Source organism: Neovison vison, chromosome 13 (genome assembly GCF_020171115.1).
Source record: "Neovison vison isolate M4711 chromosome 13, ASM_NN_V1, whole genome shotgun sequence".
NCBI lineage: Eukaryota > Metazoa > Chordata > Mammalia > Carnivora > Mustelidae > Neogale > Neogale vison.
This window is the reverse complement of record NC_058103.1, coordinates 101,172,522-101,194,663: the sequence shown is the minus strand read 5'-3', so window position 1 is coordinate 101,194,663 and position 22,142 is coordinate 101,172,522. Positions and strand designations below refer to the sequence as shown.

General features: G+C 45.6%; 1 protein-coding gene across 1 annotated transcript in view; it reads left to right on the top strand.

Annotated features, from left to right (window-relative positions):
- Positions 1-22,142, top strand: part of MYO1E (myosin IE) — a 195,259-nt gene that overhangs the window by 128,377 nt on the left and 44,740 nt on the right. The window contains exons 9-17 of the mRNA XM_044230483.1: positions 254-386; positions 5,663-5,859; positions 8,690-8,770; positions 9,071-9,157; positions 11,551-11,637; positions 12,607-12,774; positions 14,102-14,187; positions 16,372-16,453; positions 21,778-21,884. Coding sequence (XP_044086418.1) covers positions 254-386; positions 5,663-5,859; positions 8,690-8,770; positions 9,071-9,157; positions 11,551-11,637; positions 12,607-12,774; positions 14,102-14,187; positions 16,372-16,453; positions 21,778-21,884 — 1,028 coding nt within the window. The remainder of the gene's footprint in view (positions 1-253; positions 387-5,662; positions 5,860-8,689; positions 8,771-9,070; positions 9,158-11,550; positions 11,638-12,606; positions 12,775-14,101; positions 14,188-16,371; positions 16,454-21,777; positions 21,885-22,142) is intronic.

Below are 22,142 nucleotides of genomic sequence, written 5' to 3'. Positions count from 1 at the left end.
CTCCTGGGGATCTCCTGCGGGGGGATCGCGGGCTGGATCTGAAGACAGAACTGCCTTCCCAGCGTGCCTCTGACACTTGAGAAAAAGGGATGAGCGTGCGTTGGGCAGTGACCGTGTCCTGCGGGGCCTCCCGGCTGCCCCTGCCAGCTAAGCTCCATGTGACCGCACAAGTCCATCCAAGCTTCGTCTTCCTCGTTACGTGCTTAGCAAGCTGGCGGCCTACTCACCTGATGATTTCTCTCTCCTCTCCCAGCACGCGATGAACGTGATCGGGATCTTCGCAGAGGAGCAGACGCTGGTGCTGCAGATCGTGGCGGGCGTCCTCCACCTGGGGAACATCAGCTTCAAGGAAGTCGGCAATTACGCGGCGGTGGAGAGCGAGGAGTGTGAGTAGCTGCGGCGCACGGTGGGTGCAAGCGGGTGAAGGGCCGGTTAGCTCCGGCCGAGGTAACCGGCCCATGTCCTTTGCTGGGGTCTCAGCCGGGGATGTGGGGAAGTCTCTTGTCCTGTCGGGGCAGAGCAGATGGCCTTCGGAGAGTCTGGCCTCTCCTGTGCACCTGCCCTCCTCACCACAGCCCACACCAGGAGGCCTTTCATGAGATGTTTGTTTCAACGTACAGCCCGCCTTTGGGGAGGGAGTCTGGCCCAATTTCACACCTTGGTTTAAAAATAGTGATGCCTTAATGAGATGAGAGTAATAGCTAAAGAGAGTAATAGCTAAAGAAAGTAATAGCTAAAGGAATAGCTAAGATTTGTCTCCTAAGAGAAATCTCTGTACCTGACCTGTGGGGTCTCCATGCACCTCGAGGTCCTGAAGAGCAGCTGGTCGGGTTTATGTCAGGATGGGAAGCTCCCAGTTGGAGCTTGTCTGGGGGCTGGTTTAGACTGGATTCTGGAAACAAACAAATGGCCACTGGCTATCTTGTTGACATTGCCGGTGATCGCCTTTCATGGTCCCCTCTGCTATAGTTGGAGGCTGAAGACTGAATGATGGTGTTTGCTCTTTGGGAAGAAATCGGTCTTTCCTGCAGACCCATGATTGGTTGTGTAGGCTGCCAGCCGCCATGGCCAGTGTGGCCGGGGACTTTAGCCTCTGAGGCCTCAGATGGCTTTCCAGGCTGCTCTCAACCCACACAGCCTTTAACCACCCAGGAAGATGTTTCTTCCTTTCTCAGCATTCTTCCAGAATGATAAATTTAGATGCTTAGTAATAAATAGTATCCTACTCATTGCTGACAATGCAGGGAGGCTATTACCATTCCAAATATGGCTCTTTTAAAAATATTTTTGTTTTCTTTTGTGATAAAAAAGGGAAGTTCTGCTAACTTCTGATGTGTCTCTGATAAAGATGAATTATGTTAATTAGGGAAGTGGGGGGTGGACAGTAAATACACATGGTCTGCATAAAGTCTAGAAACAGGACCCAATAATAATCACTACTTTGTTAGATTTAACGTACATTTTCCTTCCCATTTAACAAATGCACATAGATATCCAGGAGGGTCATTAACACTTGTCTTTTCAACATTGACCGTGTGGGTTTCTTGGTGGTTGCTGTAGAAGCACGATGAATTTCTCTTGCCTTCTTGGATAGTACAGTCTTTTATTGCCTCTTTTTGCTGGAGAACAAAACAACCCTGACACAGCAAGCCTTCCCCCGTATGCTTGAGCCAAGAAGTGGTTCATTGCACATTGATGTCGGGAGGAAGTAGTCTCCTCAGCCAACTGGGTAAGGCCCAGTATTGGCAACTGCCTTGCAGTGCCCGGATTGGAGGCGCTGGAGTGGGGGAGATCAGGAGAGGCTGTGCTCGAGACCAAAGAGATGTAGCGAAGAACTGGGCCCTCCTTCTGAGAACTTCTTTCTTGCTCCTTTGGCGTATCTTACCGTGAGTCATTCCCTTAGCCGAGTGTCCCATCTACCCCTTCGCCCGTCACCTTGTTCCCTTCCCCAGAGGGCACCAGAGTTGCCACGCTCCTGTATTCCTTTCAGGGGATATGTGTTTCCCGAGCCATGATATTCGTCCATTTTTTTTTTCTCCCTTTTGTGCCTTAATGGGGCACAACACGTCATGTTCTACAGTTGCTTTTTCACTTCACCTTATATCTTGAAGGTTATTCTAGTCATTAAGAGCGTCGTCTCTTTTCAGCTGCAGTGAGCCATTCCTTGGCTCGGTGTACTTGTACTGAACCAGTCATCTGCTGAGGGATGATATCAGGGTAGAACCTCTGTGATTACAACACTGAATGAACGCACTGAAATGAAGAACCTGGTTGGTTTCCTCTTTCTCATGTTTGAGTATATCCCGTGGAATACATATATTTTTATTTTTTTAGTTTTTGACTATTTTATTGACTTATCTGACAGAGCACAAGCAGGAAGAGTGGCAGGCAGAGGGAGAAGCAGGCTTCCCACGGAGCAGGGAGCCCGATGCGGGGCTCGATCCCAGGACCCTGAGATCATGACTTCAGCCAAAGGCAGATACTTATCCCACTGAGCCCCCCAGGCACCTCCTGTGGAGTAAGAGGGAAGTGTTCACCCATGTTTTTATAATAGAAGGAAGCAGACTTTCTGTAGTTATCATAGAAAAGATGGTAAGATTGCGGTCACAGCTGACCTAGTAAAGCAAAACAGCCCTCAGTGACAACAGATTTTGTTACTGACCCAACCCCAGACTAGTGGAGACTAGTGACTAGGATTGCCTGAGTCAGACCTGTATGCGGCTGAGCAGTCAGACAGACCTTCGCTTCAGCACATGTGTCTCTGCCCGAGTCCCTACAGTAAGATGACATACTCTTGGAATCGAGTCTTGCTCCCAAGGCATTGTTGTTAAAGGGGGGAAAATACATAAATAGTAATGGGAAACATGAATGACGATGCCCATCTTTTTTTGCCTTGTGGCCAGTGGGCTAGAGAGTACGGAACCTCAACACCGAGGACAGCCCACATTTACTTTGCCATTTCTTTTACATTTGTCCAACAGCACTTTGTTTTTGCTACGTCTTTTTAGTTTATCTCCTCTGTACTTCAGATGCACATGGAAAAATTAATCCAGCTTTGCTTTACACTTCAGTGCAGTAACAGAAATCTGTTCTCCTTTTCAAAATGTGTTGAAACTTTCTAGCAGGTTCCTTTATGTTCTATGTAACTGTGATTAACAGTATCAGAGTTACAGCAGCATTTTGAAACTAATGCCTCCTCCCCACCCAGCCTCCCTCCCTTCCTGCCTCCCTGCAGCCTCTGAGCTTCTGTACTGACGTCCTTCTCCAGCCACACCTGCACACACCCTCATGGAAATTCACAGCCTGAAGGAAGTCAGTATGAGCTACCCTGTAATTTCAGCACCAGGGCAGCCGCTGAAGAAAATACAGGGCCATAAAAGCTTGGACTTGAAAAACATGGCATCGATTCCCCCCCACCCCCAAGCGAGTACCAGATTTCCTCTCTAAACTTCTTAGGGGTCTTCTTGAGTTGTGGCTCTGACTCTTGGCCACATTCCATGCCTTGTATTTCAAGTGCCTGTGGTCCTTCACTCCTGCCTTCCTCTACGGAAGCCATGGGGGACTTGGAAGGTAGAGTGGGTTTTTTTGGTCTTAGATAAGGACCCAAGGACTTAGCCCTTTGTGTGGCATTTCTTTAGTTGTGGTCATAAAGACAATGGTGTAAACATTTTTATCATATTTTAACTGTGTCCCTATTTTAGCGTGACCAGGGGCTTGGGAGAAGTGCATATTTTACAAAGCAGACAAATGGAGGCTAATTATTCATTGTATCAAAGTATTCAGTGTGTGAATAGTGAATTTACTATAAACCAGCGGTAATAATATCCACTGTATCAAATGCGAAATGGATCTGACTAACTGCCTAATGGTGGTGGCTTCCCCTTCGTAAAGGCTCTCCTATGTCAGACACTTTGGGAAATGTCTCTTGATTTTCCCAACAACCACACTTGTGTCTAGTCTGGCTTATGGGCATTATACGTCCTTGCCCTGCGCAAGACTTAAGTTTCAGTTTATCAGAAGACATTCAGATTCCTAAACCTATGTGTTAAGATGAAACAAACCAAGGCAATTGGCTGTTGGCAAATGAATACCCTGGATTTTGTTCCCGTGCCCTTTGTAAAAGGAAGCCCTTCTACGAGTCTGAGCATTTCTGTAGAACACTAGATAATAAATACCTTGTTCTGGCATTCCACATCTTCAGAATGCCTTCGCTGACTTAATCTCGTTGGAAGGTATCTACTGAGAAATGTCAGCCCGTTCGTTCTAACACCATCTGTGAAATTCAGATTATCCTTTATTGGGAGGCTTGTGATTTTTGAGCATTAGCATAAAGTCTTTAACAAAATCCTTTTATCAGAAACTTTTGATACAGTTTTATGTGGAAAAAGAAGACTCCTATCCAAGTTTGGAGTTGGGATTTGTGTGCGTGAAAATCTCTCATTCATACGACCAAAAAAGTCTGCGCATTCTTTCATGATCCAGAATGGTGTCACTTATTCACATTGGAGTGTTTCGAGCAGGAATTAAGAAAACCCATTAGATCCCTGGCCCCTCCTCTTGGCAAGTCGCATGGCTTGCAACAAGTTACTAAGCCATCTTTCAGCTCTTCTCTTCGAAGACCAAGGCTGTGTTACTCTGTGTCCTCAGGGTGGGATGTGTGTGCTGTGACATGCGCTGCACCGATGCCTTGCATTTCACTCCACCTGCCTCTCCCAGAGACATCTTGTAAATTACACCCCCTGCCCCAGACTTTGACTCCAGCCCAAAAGACCTCCGCTGTCAGAGTTCCCCCTAACCTTGTGACCGTCTACCTTTCCAGCTATGGCCAATGCTGGTGCACTTGCTGCACCTTGACCGTGTCTCCTTCCCTGCTGCCTTCCCCCCTGTGCCCATCCCACTACTCTCCCCTCTTTTCCTTTGCATCTGTACAAATCCTGTTCGTCCTTTCAGACTCCACTGGAGTCCCATATCTTCCTTGAAGACCCCAGCAAGTCATAATAGCTTCCTGTTCTAAATGCCTCTAGGACTTTATTATCTCTATCACATATTCAGCTCTTCGTAGGCTTCTTAATTGGCAAACTATCCATGCCTCATCTAAACTGTCTTCAGGGTTTCTTAACATTATGTGTTCTGTCCTCTTTAGTAACTCTGTGCGTGGTAAGCCCTCAAGAAATAGGTAATTATTATGATATTGAATTATTACTCCCATGATACCAGGTGCTTCAACATCTTTGGGAATGATGCTGTGAAAACACCATACCAGAAAGGAAGAAAACAGTTTTGGGAGCCAAAGAAATGTCTCCTGATTTAGTTCCTTCCGGGCTGCCCTCCTACAAACTTGGAAAGATGTCCATTTTAGGCATGTAGCTGTGATCTCACAGGGGAATTGGTTCACCATCCTTCTTGGATCACTGATTTGTATTATTGGAAGTCTCAGCTGTCAGAGGAATTGACTCATGTAATAAAACAATTGAGAAAAACAAAGTGGATGGGTGTGTGCGGGACTGCTGATAAGCAGTCTTCGGTAGAGTGAAAGTTTTTAGGGGGCCAGTGATGGTGTCTTGTAGGTGCACATGCGCATATGCAAAAATGCCTCCACGTGTTTGTGAAATGAATTGTTAAAATTCTGAAAGACCATCATGTTTTGTTTTGTTGTCTATAGTTTTGGCTTTTCCTGCATATCTTCTGGGAATAAACCAAGACAGGTTGAAAGAAAAGCTCACAAGCCGGCAGATGGATAGCAAGTGGGGAGGCAAGTCGGAGTCCATCCACGTGACCCTCAACGTGGAGCAAGCGTGTTACACCAGAGATGCCCTCGCCAAGGCTCTGCACGCCCGGGTCTTTGATTTCTTGGTAGATGTAAGTAAACACAAATGAACGTTGGTGGCATTTCACATCTCTGCTCTTAAAGATTAAAACTACTAAGAGCTTTGTTTTCATGTTTTAGTCTGTTCCTTAAAACCATTAGCTTACTCCTCCACTTTTTATCTGTTCACCCTGGAATCATCGAATCCCACCTTGGCTTCTAGAATTGTCCAGCAAGACGTTAAGATGGTAACAGCTTCTTCAACAAAATATTTAATAAAGCCAGAACGACAGAACAGAAAAAGGGGAGACCTGTGGTCATGATACTTGGTTGACTGTTGAGCCCCAGCTTTAGAATACTATATCACGTATTGCTATGTTACAGATTAAGCCCCAATTTAGTGGCTTCACCAATAAGCATTTATTCTGTCACAGTTTCTACAAGTGACTTAGCTTGATGGTTCTGACTTAAGGGTGAGGCCGAAGTCCAGAGGCTGACTGGAGCTACAGCCATGTCAAGGCTTGACTAGGCTTGAAAGTCTTGTCCTAAGATGGCGCACTCCTAGGGCTGTTGGCAGAACGCCTCAGATCCCTGGCACGTGAGCCTTCTTTCGGGCTGTTTGAATATCCTCACAACATGGCAGTTGGTTTCCCGCAGAGGGAGTGATCTGAGAGAGAGAACATGGAAGAAGCCAGAAAGCTTTTTTTTTTTTCCCTTAAGATTTTATTTATTTATTTGAGAAAGATCACAAGCAGGCAGAGAGAGAGAGGGAAGCAGGCTGCCCACTGAGCAGAGAGCCTGATGTGGGGCTCAATCCTAGGACCCTGGGATCATGACCTGAGCCAAAGGTAGAGGTTTAACCCACTGAGCCACCCAGGTACCCCAGAAGCCAGAAAGCTTTTAATTTGTAAGCTTGGACCCCAATATTGACTCTCTGCCATATTCTGTTGATTAGATGTAAGTCAGTACAGCCCACAGTTAAGGGGAGGAGAATTAAGTTCTACCTTTTGAAGGGAACAGTATCAAAGGGGTTTTTTTTAGATATATTTTAAAACTACCATAGAGTGTTTTATAATTCCATAATCCTATATACTTGTATATACATATGCATATATGCATACACACACATATGTATATATATGTGTACCACATAGATTCTGAAAATTAGTCTTTCAGCAATATGGAGCTGCCAGTGATAGGCTGTGTTAATCATCATATCCTCTGAATGGTAGAAGAAAATAGCGAACACTTCTACCCTCCTGACTATGTGCCAGATGCCATTCTAAGTATTTAAGAAAAAAAAAAGCTATAGGATTCTTCCCACAACCACACGATGTAGGCATTATTCTCCTCGTCTTATAGATAACTTAGGCACAGAGAGGCTAAGGAACTTAGCCAAAGTAACCCTACAATTAAGTGATAAATCTAGGAATTACACCCAGGTAATTTGGCCATGTTCTAGCCCTTCTACTGCTCTGTCTTTTATATATTCAAGCTAGAAAGAACCACAGGGGGACCCTAAGGCAAGACCAGCAGCATGGTCATTCTCTTTAAAAAAATCTCCTTGAACTTGGCAACAACATCTATAAGGCTTTAAGTGTGGTTAGGTGTGGTTAGGATTGAGTAGGGCAGGGCAGGATAGGGTAATGATTTTGTGTACTTTCTGTGGAAGGTCAGGGTCATACTAAACATGAGTCATCCTTTTAACTTGTCCAGACGCCTCATTTTACTGACCGGGGAATCGTAAGCCTCGGGATTGGTGGATTTGCCTGCGGCCCTTCAGCAAGAGAGTGATGCAGAGTTGACAGCAGAACCCACGTCTCTCATGCCTCCCAGTGCTGGGCTTCCTACCTTCCTTTCTTTTTGCCTGCCCTTTATTTTGTGTGTGGTGAAAGCGGATGAACGCCCCGTGTAATTAGAGCTGACATTTACTGGGCCCTGAGCATGCGCCAGGGGGCATGTGTGTCGTGATGCATTAGCTCTCCGAAGAGGCCATGCCATTTTCTTGGCCCAGAAAACACCTCTGGTGCTTCCACATTCGTCCAGGTGTTCACCACCTCTGGGAACTTTTCTCCTCTGTCCCTCCTTACCCTGCTACCCTCCCGAGCCCCCTGGTGGAAACTGCACCCCACCCCCTTGTTAATTCCAGCCCTTGACTTGCATGTCCCTTCTCACGGTGATCCAGAACACAGGTGGAGTAGACATTGTGTCATTCCATGGAACCCCAGATCCTGCCTCTGGCCCAGGGAAACCTTGGGGATTCTAATGTCACTCTCGTTGGCAAAATTGTAGCAAGGGTTCAGTGAAATACGTGGAAAGTTCTAAGCAAAGCCTGGCACAGGTGAACGGTAGATACACAGAGCCTACTTATATTCTCCTTGCTTTCATAATGATGACTGGTATCATTATCCGTAGCCCGCCCCACCCTCTGTCGAAGCTCCTGGCCCCAGACATTGATATCCCTCCCAGCTGTTAGGGGACCATTAAATGGCTACTGAACAGAGTCAGTGGAAATAATATTTATGGATATTGTCTTATCAGTTCTTTATATGAAGTAGGTTTTACGTCAAGTCATGCAAGATGACATTTACTTCCAATTCTCCAGACTTCCTGAGAAAAACTAACTGCCAAAAGTTCATGGCTTTCGTCATGAAGCCATAGTAGCTTTTTCAGATCCTGGTGGTTTCCCAGAGTACTTGACCTTGCAGCAAGCCGTTTTTTTTCTTTTTTTGAAGCTGCAAGTCACCTCTCTTCCTGTTATCCTCTGTTTCCAGCAGGCAGTTGCATTTGCTTTGTACAGTCTTGCTTCCCTGTCCCCCACACATGCCCTTTTCTGATAGGAAATAAAAGGAGTTCAATGCCATCCTCCTTACTTTCTCCTAGTCCATCAACAAAGCAATGGAGAAGGACCATGAAGAATACAACATTGGCGTTCTGGACATCTATGGCTTTGAAATATTCCAGGTAAGGCCAGTTTGAACAACCGGGGCTGTGGGAGGGGGATGCCTCATATCTGGCTTGAAAGAAAGAATTCTAGGCAATGGGGAAAAAACCCGCTATAGTTCCTTTTTGCTTGTTAAGTTGTTCATGTACCTTTACTAAATAGTTTCTCCCAAATATAAACTATGTTGCTATCTCCCGATGCCTCCAACATTTCTGTTAAGGCTTCTCACATTGAAACATTTCACTTAACCACTTAAGAAACGACTTCATAATGATTTCACAGAAACAATTACATGCAAGCAACTTTTTTTTTTCTTTCAGAAAAATGGCTTTGAACAGTTCTGTATCAATTTTGTCAATGAAAAATTACAGCAGATTTTTATCGAACTGACATTAAAGGCAGAACAGGTAAGCAGCCCTTCTTCTTTCCTCCTGCGTTATTTCTAATGTGTTTTGTTTAAAAGATATGAAAGTCTCTCTTTGGGCACTAGATTCAAGCTTTAGTCTTGTATTAGGAAACGTACTTAATAAAGTCAGGCAGAAGAACCATATGCCGTTGTGACATTTTGGTCTATGAAATGTAAACACCGTCTGCTACCGTTTCTTTCTCCTTTAAGCAAATGATGTTGTGAAGTTGGACTTATTGCTGGCTGCTTTTACTACTCTGACTCATTGTCCCAGTGGAAAATGGAAACCCAGTTCCAACCCTAGTTGTCAATGGCATGGACCATGTTCCAGAGGAAAAACTTGGGTTTTCTCACATTTGCTCTACTCCCAGTCTTCCGTAAAAAAATCAATGTGTTTTCAAGAAAGCACATAGTTTTCATTCTGACTTGAAGGAACGTGCTTTGGTTATAGTTTCTCCTCAGAGTTCAGGGCGGGTTCCCTTTGATTCTGGGCTCCATGTTGTTTTGGATTCCGAGGGCTGCTGCTCAACGTACCACCAACTCAGTTGCTTAAAACAACAGAAACGTCTTCTCTCACCGTTCAGGAGGTCAGAGTCTGAAACCAAAGTGCCTTTAGGGCCACACACCTTCGTGGCCTCTTCCAGCTTCTGAGGGTCCTGGTGGTCTTTGTCCTCTGTCAGTGGAACTCCAGGCTCTGCCTCTCCCTTCATGTGGCTTTTCCTCACTGTGTCTCTCTGTGCCCAAGTTCCCTTCTTCTTTCTCTTGGAAAGATACCAGTCATTAGATTAAGGGATCTCCCTTGATCCAGGATAATTTCATGTATAAGATCTTTAGCTTAACTATATCTCAAAGATCCTATTTCCACACCACACATTTTGAAGTTCTAGGTGGACATGAAATCTCAGGGGACACATGCAAACCCACTACACATGTGAAAGGCTATTTGGGGGACATTAAGTCATGGAAGTGTTCGTGCCTCTGCTTGGAAATCCCAGTGAGCAACGGTTTCCATGTAAATTTCTGCCCTAGTGTTCTAGCTTTCCATCGCATCAGAGCCGCCGGAGCAGAACAGCCAGGGTAAAGGGTGGTAGGGACTGAGACTGGATGATGTTGACAAAGGTTAGGTCCTAGAGGAATGTCGTCCAGCGTGGCAAAAGCTTCAGATTTTGTAGGAAGTATGATGGGAAACCCTGGGGGAATTTTGAGCAGATTTGTGTTTTTGTGATTTTGTATTTTTGAAAAGACTCTTCAGGTTCTATAGACTTACGGAGTGGGCTGAGGGGAAGACAGATAGGAGCAGAAGTTTAAAAACCAGTTAGGAGACTGGGCAAGAAATGGCGGGGGTGTAGACAATGATGGTAGCATTAGAGGGGGTTACACCGTGAGAGGCGGTCAGATTCAGCATGTGTTTTGGAACGTGAGTCAACATGACTTGCTCAAAATAGTTAGCAAGGAACCAAGAAGGAAAGAGGAATTAAAGATGATTGCTCCTTTTGTAGCTTGAATCACAGGGCCAACGGTGAAGCGAGTGCGATTAGGAGATTGATTGGAGATGATAGGGGAAATGCACAATCAGATCTCCACTGAACAAGGCACACTCCTAAGACCTCTGACACTTCAGGACAGAGTCTCTAATGTATGAAATGTGCATGACCCTGGAACTCAGTGGGGAGGTCTAGACTAGAGAAATGAATTTGGGCGTCATTAGCCTGCAGGTTCTATCTAAAACCAAGGGATTGAGTGCAGTCCTCTAGAGAATCAGGGCTGAGAAGACAGGAAGGCTGGAAGTTCAAGTCCAGAGACTCCGTCAGGTGAAGGTCTGGAAAGAAGCTAACAAAGCAAGACAGGTGAGGAAGAAGGGAGACCAGAATGTGGTGGTGTTCCTCAGGGGAAATGAGCAACTGGCCTGAGGGAGGGGCTTTCCCCTTGGGTGCCTCGAGGCTAATCCACACTACGCTTCTTATATTACATTCAAAGAGATGGTTTTGTACCTGGACCTATAGGTTAAGCCATATCAAATTGCCATCATTAGTAGATCAGAAATGATTGTGTGCTAACCCATTTCACAGGACTCAAACTAAAAAACTACCAAGCATGGGGCATCTGGCTGGCTCAGTTGGGAGAGCATTTGACTTTCCATCTCAGGGCTGTGTGTGTGAGCCCCACATTGGACAGAGTTTATTTAAAAAGAAAAAAGAAAGAAAGAAGATTACTAAGCAATGAGATATTCCTTTTCTATCCCTCTTAGGGGGGAAAAAAAAGTTCCCATTTTATGTCAAAGAGCATTCAGATTTTTCTTTCATGGTGAGCCCTGTACCTTTGCTCGTCATCTGTGTGACGTCCTAGCTCGTCTTCACTGGGTCATAATGTGAATTCCCGCTTTCTGTCCCTCAGGAAGAGTATGTTCAAGAAGGCATTAGGTGGACACCCATTGAGTACTTCAATAACAAAATCGTGTGTGACCTCATAGAGAACAAAGTTGTAAGTATCGGTCTGGTGCGTCTCTTCGCTGCACACGGGTTTATGTCAAGTGGGTTTTTGTCTCTCATGTCCTTGTTCTAGAGTAAGCGAAGGGACAAGTCTGATTTGCACAGAGTTTCAGCAATCACACCCGTTGTGTGTTTGGAGGTCCGTGTAGTAATATGAACATCTGTATATGGATAAAATCCCAATTTACAAATGGAAGTTGTTACTGAATTCTGAGGGCAGACGTCTGTGACCTAAATGGCCGGCAGAGCAACTGAGGAGGCGTAGCATTGGCCCTACCCTCCGGACCGTCTCTGCGGCTCGTAGGACTATCGCCCTAAAATTTAACCAACAAGAAGCTTGTAGGCAGAGATGGCCACAGTACTGTTTGTTTGATTTGGTGTTTTATAAAAGTCCAAAACTGGAAACTGCAAAAACATCCAAGGACAATCCGGTCATTAAATAAACTAGCATATCAGAGCAGGAAAACATAGGCATTAAAATAGTAAGTATGAAGACTATGTAAAGCATGAAGATTGTTTGTAAAATAGTGCTGTGCAAAAAAAGTAACGCATGAGAGAATGTGTCTGCCTTGTAACCATGTGAACTATGCCTCTGTGGGTAGCAGGCTAAAAGTGAACATTAAGAAATGATTAGGGTCAGAGGAAAATGTTTTCCTTTTTCTTTTGGGTTTTTAAAAGCAACTTAGTACAAATGGGAGTCAGCAGATAGTGATCTGTATATGAGTTTGAATAGAACTTCAGGGAGTGAAACCTTTTTTTTTTTTTTGGAAATGGACTTTCCTCCATCATGAGATCTAAGTGTCTAAGTGGTAACTCCCTTTTGGGATTATTAATGGCATTCTTGCTCAGAGGGAAAGACTGACTTTCAAGATGGTATCTTGAGTCTGGGGAGCTATTTCCTTGCTTGAGAAAAGACGCGATAAGCCGCTGACCTGGGGCTTTGCTCTCTCGGTCCCCTCAGAACCCTCCTGGGATCATGAGCATCCTGGACGACGTATGTGCCACGATGCATGCCGTGGGGGAGGGGGCAGATCAGACGTTGCTGCAGAAACTGCAGATGCAGATTGGGAGTCACGAGCACTTCAACAGCTGGAATCAAGGCTTCATTATTCACCATTATGCTGGAAAGGTATGTCTGGGGAGCAGGGCAGTCCGGTGGGAAAGGAGAAGTTACCCTTCCCAGTATCCGTCTTCTTGTTTTAAGCCTTTGGGTCTGTGATCTGTTTTCTCATGAGGCAACTGAGTAACGGTATCCACACAGCTTCATCTGCCTCTTTGTATTGTATTCATTCAGCATTCATCCATTCAACAGCATGGGGCCTGGGAAGGGCAGTAGATACTATCGCATATTTTTTTTTAAGATTTTAATTATTTATTTGGCAGAGATTACACGTAGGCAGAGTGGCAGGCAGAGAGAGAGGGGGAAGCAGGCTCCCTGTTGAGCAGAGAGCCCGACGTGGAGCTCAATCCCAGGACCGTGGGATCACGACCTGAGCCGAAGGCAGAGGCCTTAACCCACTGAGGCCCCCAGGCACTCTGCTATCACATATTTTAAATCATGAACCACCCTGGCATGTATATTAACTGCTGAAGGAACGGGTTTTTGTCTTGCCTCTTGCTCCAGTTACAAGGCTGTATGCCCCTCTTCTGTGCCTGCTGGAAGTGTACATAAGGCTTGCTTTTGGGATCCCCGGCTGGCTCAGTCAGTAGAGCATCTGACTCTTGAACTGAGGATCGTGTGTTCAAGCCCCATGTTGGGCACGGAACTTATTTAAAATAAATAAATATAAAAATAAGCCTTGCTTTTGATGTTAGTCCTCATAAGATGCATGATTTTGGCTGCCTCCCACGTACCAGTCTTTGTACCGGTGATACAAAGATAAGTAAGTTGAGGTCATGATATTTACGGTCTTCTAATCCTCTGGAAATGTACTGGTCTTACCTTTCATTCCCTTGAATCTCTTGTTTACCAGGGTCCCTGACCATGAGTTTTGGACTAGCTTGATCCAATTATGATGCCATTTGTGAAAAAAATTCCAGAACCTCAGATGACATGCCCCATTGGAATGGATTAATGAGCAGGAGTTTTCTTTCATTCTGTTGTAGTGAAAATTTAGGGAAAGAATTAGGTGTCCCACTAAACACCCCTATGGATTCACTGGAGAAGGGGTGGGTGATCATGGTAGCTGGGGTCCTAATTCTAGGTCATCTGGGCCATGTAGGCAGCCAGATAACCACTTCTCAACATCCACACACCATCACCACCTAAGTCTGCTAGCAAGTTAAATAAAACATTCACAGCCTTAATGTGACCGTTCACGATGAAATCCCAGTTGTTCATCTGGAAATATTCACATTCCGGTAAGAATAGCCATGCCAACTTGGATTTTTTTTTTTCTTCTTCTTCAATGAAATAGTTACAGGATAAAATTAGATTTCTTTCCATTCTTGGCCAGGTATCCTATGACATGGATGGCTTTTGTGAAAGGAACCGTGATGTGCTTTTTATGGATCTGATCGAGCTTATGCAGAGCAGTGAGCTGTAAGTGTGTTTGCCTTATCTGACAGGGGATATAGGTTTGCTCAAATTTTTAGTATTAAAAAAAAAAAAAACCAACTTGTGGCATTTGAATAGTCAGTAGTTAGTTCCTTTGAGCTCTCGGGTCTGGATTGTCACTGGGCAATTTGGTTTTTCAAAATAATTTTTCTTTTCCAATCCCATGTACCCCTAATATCTTCTGCCTCCAGATTCTACATGCCACGTGCATGCCCTTCCGGGCCCCCAGCTTCATTGTTTTCAGCAGTGATATCAGGGAGAGGCGACTATCCAGGAGTTGGGTTAGGATGGCCATTTCTGACTATCTAAGAGTAGAATGTTCTGATTCTCAGATACTTTGCCCTTAGACTATCATCCCAAGAATTTTGCATGGTCTTTTAATTTTTTGAATGGCTAATGGCTTTGCAGGATATGAGATGACGTGTCCCCAAAGCACTTGGAAATAGCTCAAGAAGTTTGGGAAGGGCAACTTAAAAGGGATTTCCTTAGAGGTTTCTGTTAACTCTTAAGACCCTGTCTAAGCTCTAACGGCAGGAGCTGGAGGGGCGTCCGTCTGTCTTGCAGACTGCAGGAGCTCCCAGGACCAGCCCTGCTCTGCCCTCTCTTCCCTTCTTCCTTGCAAAGGTTCCCAAGATCTCAGGTAATGGATATAAAGTATAATTTACATGGTCAGGCCTGGGTATGCCAGGCAAATACAATATTGTACAGTCTTCCGGATTTTATAGTTTTAAGAGCTCTCTCCAAGGAGGAGCTGCCTTGGGAGTCCCTGTTACTCAAGCTGTGGTAAGATTAAGGTGAACTTCCTTAGTCAACAGCCCTGAGTCTGACCATTTTCTAAGAAAACCAAGTGTGCTTTTCAGGCTTTGGCCATAAGTTGTCCTACTCCACTTCATTCTCTACCCTTCATCTCCCCCCCCCTCCCCCCACCTCCCCGGCCCTCCTCCCGTGCTGTACCTCCCCTGTGCTCACGCCCCCAGCTTTGGAGATCCCGAATTTGTTTTCTTTTGAAAACACACAGAATCAATTTGCTGTTCTCTGAAAAAGTCAGGTCAGCTTGCAGGTCCTGCCTTGTGGGTTTTTATGACCTGCTTTCAGATTTTTTTTAATCATTAAAATTCCTGCTGAGTTTGAGAGCTGTGGACACACCCACGTAAACTCCTATCCTATAGACACAGTCTGTTGTTCATTAAACACGTTTACAGCAAAAAATCTGTAATCGCGTCTAGTTAAGTTGAAAGTAGATTGTGGGGAGAGTTCCTAGAAAATTCAAGATGGCCCCAAAGCCATTGGGGAGGAATTGAATTTGAGGGTCAGATTGGCAGTTTACATGGATGACTTTATTCTGTCACTCAGCACATAGTTATCAAGCACCCACTGCATGCCAGACTGTGTCCAGACACTAGGGGCACTGAGGTTACTAGGACATTGTCTCTGTCCCGTGTCTTGGTGCATGTGAACGAACACAGCTATATTGGAGCGACTAACGAAAATCTATTCAACAGGCAAAGGACTGGTGAATTACTACTGTTCGACTTAAAATGGCTTGTACTCAAAAGCACAGTTTGTCAAGGTTTTTTGTAGGGGCTGGAGGCACAGTGGACTGCTGGCATTGAGTGGGCAAAGGTCACCATTGCTGCTAAATATCCTACAATGCGTAGGGCAGCCTAGCCGTCCCCACCCCAACAAAGAATTCTCCAGCCCCAGATCCCAATACCTATAGCACCAGGATGGAGAAACCCTGCCTTAGATCAAATCAGGATCTGCACTGGATCTTGACAGTCCATACACACACCCCAGCTCCTGTGTGTCCTGCTAATCTTAACTCAGCGAACCCGTACTGACCCCCTCTGTGTGTCTTCTCTTCAAGGTGTACCTCGATTCCAGTGAGTAGGCAAATTCAAAAGGCAGAGTTTGTAAAGTGCATTTTCCAGGCTTAGACGCTAAGATGTTCAGACCTTAGAGTTCTTCCTCTGTTTCTCTTGTCCACCGCTGATTTCCCCGAGTCACACCTTGGTGTGACTTGATAACTCGTGTTTTGAGTCAGATGGCCTTTCTGGAGCCAAGGTTATGCGCTTCTGGATGGCCTTCCTTTCCATTCTCCGTGGAAGCAGGCTTTCATCCCCCAAGGTACCCACTGATGGCTAATCCTTTCTCTTTCTCCCTTTCCAGACCTTTTATAAAGTCTTTATTTCCGGAAAATCTGCAGGCTGACAAGAAAGGGCGCCCAACTACTGCTGGAAGCAAAATAAAGGTTGGTTCTGTTTGGGGAGGGTTAGAGATTCCTATACAAGGCAGGGTTTTCTAGGAGTCAGGACCTGCACCCTTGGTCCAGGATGAAGTCAGTGAGATGTAACAGCCTGGTTACAGAAGTTGCCCAGAAGTAATGCTTGAAAAAAGGGACAGGATGCACACCGAATTTGACTTGGCTGTCCTGAAACCCCAAATGGATATCAGATACCTCCTAAGCTTCACAGTTAGCAGATAACAGTCAGCTGCTTTCTGAGAGGAAATGGCTTTAGTCAGAATTTGGAAGAATTCACATTAAATGATCAGAGAAAATTTTAGGATTGAGAGCCACAGTTTGGATTCCAATGACCTTTTTCCAGACCGGAACCTGACACTTTCCAGTTATGGAACTTTCACATACCTGGAATCCTCCGAGGTCTCATAGGGACAGTACATCCACCCTCCCCACTGGGTGTTGTAAGCCCCTCCTTTCTGCAGATTATGGGCACACCTGGCCCCCTTGTGTCTTAACATCTAGAAGGAGTTCTTCCAGCTTTTGGGAGCCCCTGTAGAGCGTGCCCTGTGTTATCTGAGCGATGTGTGATGAAGTTCATGGTCCCTAAGTACACTCTGAATTTAGAGCTTGTGTCAGGCACACTTAATCATGTAATTCTGTGAGAAAGTCACTAAACTATTTTTAAAACATCATACCAGTTAAATACGACCTCAGTTTGATACTCTGTGGGATTATCAAATGATTAACAATAGGGCTCTGGGGACACGGGTGTCCCTCGCGTGTGTTGAAATCCCAGCTCTGACTTTTATTAGCTTGTGATTTCCAGCAAGTTGCCTAAACTCTCAGTGCCTCCTTTTGCTTTATCTGTAAGGTGGAGATCTCTGTACCTAGCTCAAGGGGGGACTGGGATCTGGAATTCAGCAATCCATCTAAGACACGGAGCGCACTGCCCGAGACATCAGACACACAGAATGTACCTGGTCACTGATTATACTCCGCTCCATCAGCGGCCCCACCCCCCACGTGCGCCATGCTTACTCGCCTCCTTCTTAGTGGACTCTTGTCTGCGCATGTCCGTGCCCCCTCCCTGGCTCTGTGCCTCCAGATCCTCCTCCCTTCCTCTCCCTCCCCGCGACAGCCCCTGCCATTGGACTCCATAGTTGTTGTCCGTTCTTGTCGCCAGCTCTCTTCTCTGTCTCCTGTATGGAAGCCTGCCTCCCCAGCCCCTGAGGGCAAGAACACGGGCTGGAATAAAGGAAGCGATCATCAAAACCTCACAGCAATGGGAAGATCCCAGGCGAGAGCAGCCTTCAGGTGTGGAGGAGGAAGTCCGATGCAAGCTCCGTTCTGAACTAGATTGTAGAGTCCTCTGGGACTAGGAACAGTCCCGTTCAGAGTACCAGAGATGTGTGGTAGCCCCGGGATGATCTCTGGATTGGGCTCACTGGAGCGAGAGTCCAGAGCAGAGAGCAGATGCCATTCTCATGAGGCCCCAGATAGTAATGTCTGTGCGAGGCTTCTGACTCATGCCTTTACTTCAAGGTCCTGGATAAGGATTAGCTCTGGGCTGGAAAATCTAGTCACAAGACAGTCACATTCAGATCCAAGGGGCCCAGATCATCAAGGTCACAATGACTCACTTTCAAGTGGTCTGGATTCTCCGTGGAGTTTATTCCCTATAAAACAGAGGGTGGAGGTAGAGGCGTTTTTCTCCTCGTTGGAAGATGTGACCTCTTTTCTTTCTTTCCTATTTTTGTCTGGTTCAGTGCTCAAAATTGCCACCTTCTGGGTGTGCTCAAAATATTCAGCACTGCAAGGACTACAACGATGACTATTGTTTGGGGAGGTCAACCTCAAGTCAGCCAGCTTAAGTAGGATTTTAATGCTGCCCATATTCTCACTTCTGGGGTACCCTCCTTCGTGGACTGTGTGATCCATGTCCATTTGATGGTTCACTTCCATGTAGGGATAAAAGTCTCCCTGTTTTACAATCCCCTCTAAAACGTGTTAGAGATGGATAGCCATGGCGAATCTCTTAGAGCTCTTCCATCCACAATACTTTGCAGATATCAAGTGTCCTCTTTTTTTTTTAATATATATATTTTTTAAGAGTTTATTTATTTATTTGACAGAGAAAGATCACAAGTAGGCAGAGAGGCAGGCAGAGAGAGAGAGGGAAGCAGGCTCCCCACTAAGCAGAGAGCCCGATGCGGGGCTCGATCCCAGGACCCTGAGATCATGACCTGAGCCAAAGGCAGTGGCTTAACCCACTGAGCCACCCAGGTGCCCCACATCAAGTGTCATCTTAATGATGTCCGTGAAGGCACACATTTAAAGGGATATGGAATTCCTTGGAAGAGGAATTAAATTTATGTTTAAGGTGGTTTTAGTGTTGGGTATTCTATTGTATTCCAACTCTTTAAAATTGCAAACTGATCTGTAGGATCTAATTAATGAATATTCATTTGGTGAGAACTCCTGTTTTCTTATTTGCCAATTATAGTATGCTCCATTTAATAGCAATTTCTGATGTTGAGGCTTCACTAAATTCTACATTGTCATGGCTCCAAGGGACCAGTTTTGCAGTGAGAGTCAAAGATGGACGCTGTGGGAAATGCACGGAGCTCAGCCCTGGCCAGGTGCCCAGGCCGGTGGCTTCGTCTGAGTGAGAGCAGACTCTGGTGGGGTGGATGCCTCAAGAGGCGAAAGCATCATGTGGGGACGGGACTTAGTGATTTTTAACGTCTTTTCCAACCTTTAGATTAAGATAATAGCAGTCTTCCAGTTCTATCCACGTAGTTTACAGATGGGGAAACTGAGGCCCAGAGAAATTTAGTGGTTTGTCATGTAGCTTGCCAACTGTAGAGGCAGAACCCCAGCTCGGGTTGATGGTAGAACAAGGCATCTTGACCCTAAGCCTTTTCTCGCTGTCCTGTCTGCATGTTTTGCCTTGTGCTTCTGTTGGACAAGTCCCTCTGGTAGCCTTCTGTCCTCACTGCTGGGCTGTTCTGGTCTAGAGTCCGGATAAATCCAGTTGCTGCTTCCCAGCCGCCTCAGGAGACCTCTAAGGTTGACTCACAGCTGAATTCAGGTGTAGTCCTATTTGCTGAAATGAATTTTCCCACAACCTCAAGGCTTTATCTACTCCTCACTCACGATGTTAATTCCTCTTATATCACACCCAAAACCATCTCCTGTCTTCCTTACGAAGGCAGGATAGCTTTGTGGTTAGGGAACAGACTTGGTAGGTTGCGCACTTGAGTTTTAAGCCTCAGTGCCAGTCCCTAAGGGCGCCATCTTGAGCAATCCTTTCTTTTTTTTTTTTTTTTTTTTTTTAAAGATTTTTATTTATTTGTCAGAGAGGGAGAGGGAGAGAGAGCAAGCACAGGCAGACAGAATGGCAGGCAGAGGGAGAAGCAGGCTCCCTGCTGAGCAAGGAGCCCGATGTGGGACTCGATCCCAGGACGCTGGGATCATGACCTGAGCTGAAGGCAGCTGCTCAACCAACTGAGCCACCCAGGCGTCCCTTGAGCAATCCTTTCTTTACGGCACCGTTTCCACGTCTTAAAAAATTGGAATAATAATAATACTAGTAGCTAGCACTTAGAGTCGTGAAGTAGAGATGAGAAGGCCCATGTGTTTCGCCCCTTGGGCACGTTCAGTAAATGTCATCCCATTATTATTCGGGAGCTGGAGCAACCCATGTCAGGTGGCTGGTCCCTCGGGTCACATTTCCCCTTTTGTGCGCTCAGACTAAGGTGAAAAGAAGGTGTGTTGTTAAAAACTTAGGATTGAAGAGTCTGCCAAGTGATTCTTGGGAATTAAAAACACTTAATAAAATTAAAGTATTAAAAAAAAATTGGGGGACTTGAAAAGAACCTGTGTTATGAGCAGGCCCTGTCACCTCCTGTGTTGCGAAGATCATCAGAGTTTCTCTCGAACACGGTGGACATCGACAAGAGGCGATGGCAGTCCCTTCACTTTTTCACTGTAGGGCTCTGCTTGGGCTTTACAGCATCTGCAGCTTCGTCTTTCTAAGCATTGCAGAACGTGCTGTATTCTGCACATCTAAACAGAGAACATAATTCACCAGTGAATCTCTTGCTTTGAATATACCCAAGAGTTTTTCTCAAGGGTTTCAGATTTCCCAAACCCTTGATAGCAGCAAAGCCCTAATTGCGAGAGGGCTGTCTACTGTAGGCAGATCCCTTCTGCTGACTTGGTCATGGTTTTCTGGCTTTCGAGATCCCTCCTGTCTGTTGTCCTTGAGAGGTTTTCTCTCTTCACACTGATTTGCTTGGGAGGAGAGTTTGCTTGGGCCGCCTCCTCGGCCCCACAAGGGCTTAGCCGTGTGGTGGTGGGAATGCTGATGTGGGCCCTGCTCCTGTTTCTTCCAAGCTGGAGATGCTCCTGATTTGAAATGCAACATTAGCGATTCCAGCTTTATTTATGTGGCTCTCTGTGCTTGAGCCTGGTTTCCTTTTGGATACCCCTTGTGCAGGTGGTGAGAGATGATTTCAGATTGAGTCTTTGGCAAAGGAGCGGGTTTGTAAAAGGACATGCTGAGGAAGGTGTATGAAGTGAGATTTTTGATGTATCTCCCACCCTTTATGTTTCCATCATTTTTTTTAAAAAGATTTTATTTATTTGACAGACACAAATCACAAGTAGGCAGAGAGGCAGGCAGAGAGAGGAGGAAGCAGGCTCCCTGCTGATCAGAGAGCCCGATGTGGGGCTTGATCCCAGGACCCTGGGATCATGACCTGAGCCTAAGGCAGAGGCTTTAACCTACTGAGCCACCCAGGCGCCCCTATGTTTCCATTATTTTAACAAGGGGATTCTTCATTGGTTGGGTTGCCCAATAAGAGAGTACAGGGGCTTTGACGCTTTATCCTTGCAAATAATCTCTCCTCCCCACCCTACCCTCGCACCAAAAGAAAAAAAAGTTCATGAGAACAATGTGTTGCAAAGGCCCACAATCAACATAAACTTAATTTGTTAATAACTGGCTTGCTTCCTTGTTTCTCACAAAAAGACCTGTATGTGAAGATTTACTGGCTTTGTTGTTTTGCTTTATTTTATTAACTGGATTAAAAAGACCTGGTTGTTTTCAGAAATACAGTTTCAAATCCATGTGTAAGTGTTAAAATCGTTATAAAAGTCGGTAGAGCCTTGAGAAAGGAAGTTGACCAGAAGGAAGCTTGATGAACAGGTTGTTAATGAAGATTAACTTCTAGCTATTTCCACGGTAGAGTTTCATAGCTCCCCTTTGACGGTTGGTCTGCTTGAGAGAAAGTGCCATGTTTCCGTCTGATGTTACTCTTCCCTTCTAGAAACAAGCCAACGACCTTGTGAGCACCCTGATGAAATGTACACCTCACTACATCCGCTGCATAAAACCGAACGAAACCAAGAAGCCCAAAGACTGGGAGGAAAGCAGGTACGGCTAAGACGGCAGACGGCGGGGGGGGGGGCGGTGGAAGCCCGCTGAGGGGGGCCTGGCCTATGTTCCCTCTGCTCAAGATGGGCCACCGATCCCAAGGGCAGAAGCAGTTTAAATTGTTTTCAGATGTGTTTCATGTCTTTGTGTCTTAACTTTTTCATGACGAATTAACTTTTTCCTTCCTTGTCTTTTCCTCACATTTTAGCAGTGCCATTCAGCTCAGAATTAGACATTTATAATGTTGATCTTGGCTAG